This window comes from Temnothorax longispinosus, chromosome 3 (genome assembly GCF_030848805.1).
Source record: "Temnothorax longispinosus isolate EJ_2023e chromosome 3, Tlon_JGU_v1, whole genome shotgun sequence".
Classification (NCBI taxonomy): domain Eukaryota; kingdom Metazoa; phylum Arthropoda; class Insecta; order Hymenoptera; family Formicidae; genus Temnothorax; species Temnothorax longispinosus.
This window is the reverse complement of record NC_092360.1, coordinates 17,625,435-17,636,298: the sequence shown is the minus strand read 5'-3', so window position 1 is coordinate 17,636,298 and position 10,864 is coordinate 17,625,435. Positions and strand designations below refer to the sequence as shown.

General features: G+C 45.2%; 1 protein-coding gene across 1 annotated transcript; it reads left to right on the top strand.

The window, feature by feature from the left end:
* The first annotated feature begins 6,790 nt into the window (after positions 1-6,790).
* On the top strand, positions 6,791-7,285 carry LOC139810091 (uncharacterized). Its single transcript, XM_071773420.1, has one exon. It carries the CDS (start codon positions 6,791-6,793, stop codon positions 7,283-7,285), a length of 495 nt encoding a protein of 164 aa, XP_071629521.1.
* The last annotated feature ends 3,579 nt before the right edge of the window (positions 7,286-10,864 follow it).

Sequence of the window (10,864 nt, the reverse complement as noted above, 5' to 3'; positions counted from 1 at the left end):
ACGTAACCGATTTTAATGTTATGGATGTCGCGTTGGATTCCTCGATAGGCTACATTCTCGAAGTCGACTTGGAGTATCCGCAACATCTTCACGACGCGCACACTGACCTACCGTTCTGTCCGACGCGCGATAAACCACTCGGCAAGCGGCAGGACAAGCTCCTCGCAACATTATATATATACGATATGAAACGTTATGTAATACATTATCGCAACCTGCAGCAGTGTACTTGTCACGGTCTCCGTATATCAAAGATTTACCGTATACTGAAATTCGCGCAATCTCCATGGCTTCGCGATTATATAGATACGAAATTTAGGACATTGGCCAAAAACGATTTCGAGAAAAATTTATACAAATTGATGAACAATGCCGTTGGCAAAACCATGGAGAATGTGCGCAATCACGTTGACGTGCGACTCGTGACTCATTGGGAGGGTAGATACGGCGCGGAGGCTATGATTGCGAAACCAAATTTTCATAGCCGAAGCGTCTTTTCGGAGAATTTAGTAGCAATAGAAATGCGAAAACTCGAGGTGAAGTTCGACAAACCAATCTATGTGGGTATGTGCATCCTCGATATATCCAAGACATGTTTGTACGAATTTCATCACGAGTACATGTTACCGTTGTATCGCGACAAGTGTAAAGTCACGTACACCGATACTGACAGTCTCATTTATCACATCGAGTGCGACGATGTGTATGATATCATGAAGCGTCACATTCATAGATTTAACACTAGCGATTATGTGATTGATAATACGTACGGTATCCCACTCGCCAATAAAAAAGTTCCGGGCTTAATGAAAGACGAAAATAACGGTGCGATAATGACCGAATTCGTCGGGCTTAGAGCAAAGATGTACGCCTTGCGAGTGGACGGTAAGAAAGATACGAAAAAGGCTAAAGGTGTTAAGAGTAATGTCGTAGCCAGGTCGATAACGTTCGACGATTACACGCGGTGTCTGCGCAACGAAATTGAAATGACGCGACAGCAAACCTGCATAAGATCCAAAAAACACGAGGTATACACCGTGTCCGAAACGAAAATAGCTCTAAGTCCGTACGATGATAAGTGATACATTATACCCGGTTCTACCGAAACGCTGCCATGGGGACATTATAAAATATCATTGTAAATATATTGTAAATACCATTGTAAATATATTGTAAATATATTGTAACTACCGCTGTAAATATATTGTAATTACATTTAGATATTTAGAAAAATAGATGACTCATATGTATATATATGTATGTTTTTATACTGTAATAAATTTTTACAATACATTATTCTTGTGTATCCATGAATTGTGTGAATTATCAAATTCTAACCACTTTACATAAACCTCATTGCCTCTTTTGCGCAAAACTTTTTCAACGAGATACACGTCGGGATTAGCAACGCGATATAACTCGTGTTTGTAGAAGCCGCCGGCGACGGGTTTTCCGCAGGAATCTTCCAACAGATACGTCACAGGATTAGTTTTCTGCACTTTGAAGATTCTAAACACCTCCGTGGTCCAATTTGGCGTGTATCCTTTCTCGAAGATTGTCTTAAATTCACTCACGCGTACCGAATCGCCCACTTTGAATCGCGCAGGAGCAGCGATCTTTACGTGGCTGTACACCGTTGTTAGGAGCTTGTCGGCGATCGCGGGGGTAACATCGATGGGTCGCATGCCGATAGTTCGATGCTTTCGCGCGTTGTAATCCGATACGAGACCTGGCAGCGAGTCGATCCATTTGTAATTTCCATTGCGCGTAAACATTTTCCACATGTCGTTCTTGAGCGTGCGATTGAATTGTTCGACGACCGATGCCTTCATTACGGAATATGTCGAATAGTGATTCATATTTTGTTTCTTCAAAAGTTTCTGCACGTTTGCGTTGTAAAATTCTTTTCCCTTGTCAGTCTGCAGATTTTTCGGGCATCTTCCGACGTCTCGAATTATTTTCGCGATCGCCGCAGTAACCTCGGATCCGCTCTTGGCCTTGAGCGGTACGGCCCATGCGTGCTTGCTCAGTACGTCGATAACGGTGAGTATGTAGTGGTAGCCTCTGTTAAATCGCGTGTATGGACGCATCTCGACCACATCCGCCTGCCACAGGTCATCGTATCCGCGCACTATGACGCGTCTTCGAGAAAAATTTCTTCTCGCAGGAGCGTGTAATTCTTCCACAAGCCTTCGTTTCTCAGTTGATTGCTTCTTACCAGCCATGACGATGACGCGCAACTGACGCAGATATCAGATGTACGTTCTTATCTATTCGCGATGATTTGCAATTACATCTTGAATCATCTTTTGAAGTTCGTTTAGGGTAATTTGCACGTTATTCTGGAATGCGGCCATCTTTCTCTCCATTTCATCCGGTCGGTCTTTCAAAATTTGCACGCTCTGCTGCACGTAACGTTTATTGGCTGCATCGCCATCATCTACAGGCGGCGCTATCCGTCGAATCTTGCGCGATTTCGCATCAAAGTCGGTGGCGACCATGCAAAGAACGTTATCGCGCACGTAATTTCTGATTAATCCTCTCCATTGATAGTACGGTTCCGCACCGCCTCTTCCGAGCGATATACCAAACTTGTTGATCGGCATTTCGATGTTGATTGAATGACTCGCTGTCGCGCCACTTAATTTATAATAAGTCCAGCCTCGCGAAGTTCTTCGATAATCGACAGGATTTTGTTATCGTGACCGGTGTGACCCGCTAGGCGCGAAGCTTCGAGCAATCGGAGACGATCTACAAGCTCGTTGGGATCGTCCCAATGAACATAATCGATCTTGTTGTTGTTTAATGTCATGGCACGCGGTATACCTTTTCCAGCTTTTTTACCCGAAATCGACGATGCAATTATATGGTCGATCTTGTTGCCTGTCATGGCACGCGGTATACCTTTTCCAGCTTTTTTACCCGAAATCAACGGCCCGATTATATGTGTGTACTTGTATCCCCCATTGCCCTTTATTTGAGCGTGAGCATCATAATTGCGTTTATGAGCACTCGTCATCAATAGAATGCTCTTGTATGTTTGCATATAGTCCTCTGTGTAGATATCATGATCGGGATATTTCTTAAAGATTAATTCGAAAAGACCGCGTGTGCCATTGTATCGTATGCCGTCGATAATTATCTTGTCCGCGTAGTTCACGTCAAAACGTTTATTACCGAGCATCATTCCATCGTTGGTGAATTTAACACCGTACGCGATGTCCATATCGCTTTCTTGATCGCCGCTCAGAACTGCCCCGACAGACTTTTGGCTCAATGGACCCAATTGATCTCGCAACGTTTCTTGACCCTCAGATATTTGCAACTGCTGTCGAACGGACGTCACGAGTGGGTCATTCGTGGTTTCGAAAACATCTTCGTTTGCGAGCACTGTGGGTTGTACGGAAGGTGCAGAGGTTATCGGTGGTTCATTCAATGGACCTTTCGATCGTTTCGGTTTACGCGGTTTTAAAATTTTGGTTATTTCGCTCAAATTAGATGGCACATTTATCGATCGTTTCAACGTAACCGGAGTTGAAGCCATTACAGAGTCGTTAAACGAGGCGTTTGGTCGTTGTCGTTTGAGCTTCGGCTCTTCGTCTTCCCACGCCGTTTTATTCTCAATCTTTGACACGTCAGATTCTTTGCCAGCAACGGTGTTTTCGGCAATCTGCCTTAGAGGCTCGATGTTGGGCTTAAAGTGTCTCTCCAACGCGATATCTTCCTCCACTTTACCAGTTTTCAAGGCGTGATATTTTTTGCGAATCGAATTGCTCGTTTTTGCAATTTGATTTGCTATCTTCTCGCGTTCTCTAATCTCCTCGCTGCTGTCCATGTTGCGCTAACGTTGTTCAATCGACGCGTTGACAACAACTAACCACGTTTCGGTATCGCAAAGTCGTTAAATCCTTTTCTGTATCGACCATTCGAAATTGCGCTGTCCTTGTCTATCACCACGAATCCGTACTTTTGTTGCCAACACGTATGACACAATTTACTGAAATCATCGTAAGACATATCTGTGTTTACGTGATCGTTGTATATGTGTTTCAGATTGGTACCATCCTGTTTAAACAGAATCAATAAATTCACGTTGTTGCGTATAAGATGCTTCGGTATCTTCGCATACGTCTGACAAAGATAGAAAGAGTCAATGTCCGCGTGCCGGCCCATTGCAAAGTATTCTCTTATCGTATTCTGCTTGTCGCACGCCGCGTCATCAAAGATAAAAATAGAATTCGGGAGCGCCTCGCTCGGCGGAATGACGTCACTGTTATTCGAGAACGTAAAGTAGCCAATCTCTTTTATCGGTGTTAGTATATTCTCCAAATATCGATATTTCGGTTGTTGCAACGATTTCGAGTACACATACACGTTCTCGAAACGTACACCGTGCGGACTTTCCAACAAGCTTATCAAGACGTTTGTCTTGCCGCAATTCGACGGACCGCAGATGATACCGCGTATAGAAATCGGTAGCATGCCTCCATGTTTGCGTACCTCTTTTGTTAACTGCATCCTATCGTCAAAGTTTGTCACTTTGAACGTCTGCGATTGTCGTACGAACCGCATTTTACCTCCCCTCCACAACGAATGAAATGCAGTATCGAGAAAACTGGCCTATTTATAGAGACGCGTAGAGCTGAGATGCTCAGTCTTTAAAATGTTTTTGCTCGTGTCGGATAACAGCGATATTTACGATTTAACCGCCGAGCAGTTAAAGTATATATCAAAGGTCATTCTACTACGACAGTTTTATAATCACATAGATTATTTGTGGGATAAGCTTCCCGAACATATCAAGGCAGATTCGGAGGTTCAGCAATATCGGCGCTGTTTAATACATTATATTTGCCGTGTCAGCAAACGCACATCGACGGTCCGCCGCCGTTGATAAAAAACGGCGAATGCCGCCGAAGATAGGTCGAGGTCTGCTGAATCGCGCGATAAACGCGCTTTCGATCGAATTACATATCCCCGGCTATCAATTTTGCGGACCGGGAACTCGTTTAGAAACACGATTGGCAAGAGGTGATCGGGGTATTAATCCATTGGACGCAGCGTATCGCGAGCACGACATAGCCTACTCGCGTAGCAACGATCTCGCAGAACGACACGTGGCAGACAATATACTCGCTGCGGAAGCGCGAAAACGTGTCACCGCGAACGATTCGACTCTCGGAGAGAGAGCTGCGGCTACAGCCGTCTGGGCGGCCATGAAGGCTAAAACGAAACTCGGTATGGGTTTGAAAACGAAGAAAAAGAAGAAAACCAAGCGAATACTTCCGGTAGCGAAACGCGGCGGTATTCTACCGATCCTGCCGTTATTAGGGGTTCTCGGCTCGTTGGTCGGCGAAACGGCGGGAGTCGCAAAGGTCGTGAATGATAACAAAGCCGCGCGACGTCAGCTGGAAGAGATGCAACGTCACAATCGCGCCATGGAAGGTCACGGACTTTATCTCGCTACGTACAAACGCGGACGGGGAGTCTCGAGAAAAAAAAACGTCGAAGAGACGCTAAAAATCCCCAAGGGTGTAACTACCAATGTACAACTGCAACAATTGGCAAAACGTATGCGCATTCCATATTTTAGAGGTATTTTCATGCGCGACTCGTTACCGATCGGCGGTATACGTCGAAACGAGAGCGGTATCGTGAATTTGGATAATACTGAGGGACTGGGTACTCACTGGGTGGCGTACGCGAAAAGGGGAGATCGTGCCATATATTTCGACAGTTTTGGCAATTTTCGACCACCGAGAGAATTGGCGCAGTATCTAGAGAACAATGTAATAGAGTACAATCGCACACCTTATCAGCGATACGATCAGAGCAATTGCGGACAACTGTGTCTGCGTTTTCTACAGTCGGTTGACAATCAATTTAAAGACCGGCGTTACGCTGTTTAATCTCAGTATTCATTCAAACATGTCACTGACATTTACGCTCACCGGCAAGAGCAGCATCCTCGCGGTAAGCTACTTTCCCGCCGTGGATTTGAGCGATGGCGATTACGAGCTCGGTCTAACAGATTTTGAAACCTATCACACGATACCGAATGTAAATTCGTCGAACAATAAATTCTACTATGACGACGACGACAAGAAGATTACCATTCCCGAAGGATCGTACGAACTGCGTGATATAGACATGTATCTGAAACGCGCTCTTTTATGGGACCAATCCAATAAAGTTTCGACAAACGAAGATGAACCGCACCCATTGATTATTATTCATGCTAATAACAATACGATGAAGAGCGAGATCAAGTGCGCTTATCGGATAAATTTCACAAAACCGAACAACATTGGATCGCTGCTAGGATTTTCAGCGAATCGCGTGCTGGAGCCGCGACAATGGCACGAATCGGATGTTCCGCTAAATATCATCAACGTAAACATCATTCGCATAGAGTGTAACGTGACCACGGGTGCGTACAGCAACGACAAGTACGTGCACACGATACACGAGTTTTCACCGAGCGTGCCACCAGGATATAAGATATCGGAAACGCCGGCACAGATCATTTACCTTCCGATCATCGTACGGAGCATTTCGGACTTGACGCTTCGCGTCGTGGATCAGGACGGTCGATTGATTGATTTTCGCGGAGAAGAGATCATCGTTAAACTGCATGTACGAAGACGACAGCGATAACGTGAGATGCTCATACTGAACGAAGCTGAGCAGGTGCAACAGACGAGAAACAAAAAGACAATCCGATCGCCAAAGAAGAAACTCACTGCGTCGAACATTGAATTTTTGAAATCATTGGGTTTCGTCGTACGGAATGGCTAATATCTTAAACATTGGAGGTGAACCGATCTTTGACGACAGCGTCGTCAAGATTGAGACACACACGTACAATCCGTACGCCAACACAACGTTTGGACATAACGATGAGATAAGAATACCCATACAACAGCAGGATTTGTACACGTTGCCGTGCGAGAGCTTTCTCTACGTTGAAGGACGATTGGTAATAAAGAGAAGGAATGACGAGTCTGTGACAACGCTTGCGAATAATTGCGTGGCGTTCATGTTTGATGAAATTCGATACGAGCTAAACGGTGTGGAGATTGATCGCAACAGAAACGTTGGCATAACCAGTACCATCAAGAACTACGTATCGCTATCGTATAATGATTTTCAACTCATGCGGAATGCTGGCTGGGACGTTACATCGAGCATACCGGAAGGATACTTCAACTTTTGCGTACCGCTCAAGTTGTTGCTGGGCTTTTGCGAGGATTACAAACGCGTGGTTGTTAACGTCACGAATTAATTTTGATACGAGCGCGTAGCGATAACAATTGCATTGTAGGAAATCCTGCGGAGCCGGAAATCGAATTGTTTAAAATACAGTGGCGAATGCCTCACGTTACGTTAAACGAGGTTAATAAGCTATCTATGCTACGAGCCTTGGAAAGCGGGCGATATCTTAGCGTCAGTTTCCGTTCGTGGGATCTGTACGAGTATCCCATGTTGCAGAGCACGACCAAGCATTCATGGGCCGTCAAAACGGCGACTCAGCTGGAGAAACCGCAGTACGTTATTTTTGCGCTGCAGACCGGCCGCAAGAATATCATGTCTCAAAATGTTAGCGTATTTGATGCCTGTAATTTGACCAACGTGAAACTTTATCTAAACTCCGAATTTTATCCGTACGATGACATGAATCTGGATTTTGGCAAAAATCGATACGCCGTCCTTTTCGATATGTATGCGCGTTTTCGTAAAACTTATTACGGATACGATTCCTTCGATACGCTTTGCAGCTTGTATACATTCCTGATGGAAGGACCTTTTGTTGTTATCGATTGCTCGCGACAAAACGAATCTGTCAAGAGCGCCACCGTGGATGTGCGAATAGAATTTGATTGTAAAGAAAATGTACCTGCAAATACTACCGCCTATTGTCTCATCTTGCATGATCGTGTAATCGAATACTGCCCGCTGTCTAATGTAGTACGCAAACTCATGTAAATTGCAATATCAGCAGATATTGCGATATAAGATACACTGATGTACCGCGATAAGATACAGATTGCTCCGTCGTTTCGTCATGATCGTACCGACGTTTGTCGATCTGCAAGGATTCACCGTCGGGATGAAATTTGTCGTAAAGGAGGTGGCGGTTCTGAGAAACGGGACCGTTTTGGCACATTACATTTTTACATGTCCCATGCCATGGAGTCTCCTCGCGAAATCCGACAGATCATGCGCTTCCTGGTTGATTGCAAATCACCATGGACTACGATGGGAGGACGGAAACGTGTCCTACAGCATGGCGAAACATCTAATTACATCGGCTGTACTTGGAGAGGGCGACGAGACGTCGACTCTTGTGTACGTCAAGGGATGCCAGAAACGAGAATGGCTGGTGGATCTGCTTGTGAATAAAGCGAGAAAACATCTAAAAATTGAGACTTTGGATGCAGATTACGAAGATATCGATTCTTTAAATAATCTAGATGTTACTAATACTGTAAGATGCGGAAAACATATTAAGAATTGCGCATTACAAAATGTATTAAAAATATTTAACTGGTGGTCGCGACACCAGAAAAAATTATGATTTTTTGAAATAAACTATATATATATATATAAATGTTTTATTTCCTTTTCCTACATACTTTGTAGTATAATATAGATGTTTTAGCTGTTTTTAGCTGTTTTTTAGTTGTTTTTAGTTGTTTGATGGCTGTTTTTAGCTGTTTTTAGTTGTTTAAAAGAAGTTTGATAGCGGTTTAATAGCGGTTATACAGATCGCAGTTATACTGATAGCTGTTTTAGTTGTTTGATAGTTGTTCAAGAGCTGTTTGATAGCTGGTTTTAGCTGTTTCATAGCGGTTCAATAGCTGTTTTAGTTGTTTGATAGCTGTTCAAGAGCTGTTTGATAGCTGTTTTTAGCTGTTTCATAGCGGTTTAATAGCTGTTTTAGTTGTTTGATAGCTGTTCAAGAGCTGTTTGATAGCTGTTTTTAGCTGTTTCATAGCGGTTCAATAGCTGTTTGATAGCTGTTTGATAGCTGTTTTTAGCTGTTTTTAGCTGTTCAAGAGCTGTTTGATAGCTGTTTTTAGCTGTTTTATAGCGGTTCAATAGCTGTTTCATAGCGGTTCAATAGCAGTTTTACAGATCAAATCACCGAAAGTCAATGGCGCGATATCGTTTTCGAGAACATACGTGTCTCGCGGTGACTCGTTGCACACGTGCAAAACTGCACATCGCAGATTTTTCGGCAGGCGCATCCGTACGGCTACTGAGATGAAATTAGATATGATAAACAAACGATGTGACAATAGTGTGATGTAGTAGAATGAATTTGAAGGTACGCTCTGTAGTCGAGGACTAGAAGTGAGAGTCGGTTGGTGTGCTTGATCGTGCGGTTTATACAACAATTGGTTCGCCATCGAGGACGGTTGGTGAGAGTCAGTTAGTGTGCTTGATCGTGCAGTTTATACAACAATTGGTTCGCCATCTTAAGAGCTGTATATCAAAGCCCACCGATATGAGCGAGTATGCAAAACTTTGCAAACCGATACGTAATTCTAAATTCAAGATTGTGAAAATCAGCGAACCGCAGATGAGAAACTGTAGCAGATTGTATAAGAGGAGAGTCGACGTAGTGCGATATCTATTCCGTCGCGAGATCGGAATCGCCGATCTCCGATCGCATCAAGATTTTCTCTATCTCCAAATAAATTGGTTCATCCTCGTAAGAGAAACGTTCCCTTTTTATCAAGATGGAAATAAATGTGCCTGAAAAAATGGAAGTGCCTGGAGAAATATTTTAAGTGTATATTATCTAAAATTAAGAGACCTATACTGCTAAGAGACTAACAATAAGTGTAACAATAAGTGTAACAATAAAAAGACAATCAATGTTGTGTCACACACAGTGCGGAAGGTGACTCAAGAGCCAGGTGTTTCAGGTTGAAATCAAGCGGTGGTAAGCAAATTTTCTATGTATAATATAAATTTATTTAAACGCGATTGTGAGCGTGAACGCGAACGGGAGCGAGAGAGACCGCGCGAACGAGAAGACGCGCGCAACCGGGGGACGGGGGGGAGGAAACATCTACGAGGGAGAAATAACGCGAGCGTGTCGTGTGACGTCACGCGGACCAGCGCAGCCGTTGCACGCGGACTCCGCGGCGCGGCGAAACGCGAACGCGGGTCCCCTCGCCCCGCGACGCCCGAAAACGCGAACGCTCCGCGGCGCGGCGAAAACGCAAACCCCCTCGCCCCGCGGCGCGGCGGAAACGCGGTCGCCCCGCGGCGCCGGAAAACGCGAACCCCCTCACCCCGCGGCGCCGAAAAACGCGGTTCCCCCCTCGCCCCGCGACGCCGGAAAACGCGGTTCCCCTCCCTCCCCCGCGACGCCCGAAAAACGTGGTTCCCCCCTCCCCCTACCCGGGACGCCCGAAACACGTGGTTTCCCCTCCCCCCCCCCCCGCGGCGCCCGAAACACGCGGTTCCCCCCTTCCCCTCCCCCGCGACGCCCGAAACACGCGGTTCCCCCTCCCCCTCCCCCGCGGTTCACCCCCGCGGTTCCCCCCTTGCCCCTCACCCCCCCTTCCCCCTCATTGCCCCCTAGTTAGAACCGGCCTAGCTTACCTACTCACATAATTTATCCCCCTTTTTTTGCGTAACAATACAAAAAAAATATATATTTTTTTATTATCACTTACTAGTGATAAGTATAACAAGTATCACATGTGTTCAGTTCTAATAATATCATTAGTAGTAAAACAACCTGTCTTCGAAGCGCGGATCGAGCTCGCGGTTGGCCGGGGTTCGAAGGAGGTGCGGAGAAGCCGACGGAGGGCGAGGTTAGCGAAATGAAGGCGCGTTTCGGTTA

Excerpts from the sequence above, each read along its gene's own strand:
- LOC139810091 (XM_071773420.1), top strand. The coding sequence starts at position 6,791 with ATGGCTAATATCTTAAACATTGGAGGTGAACCGATCTTTGACGACAGC.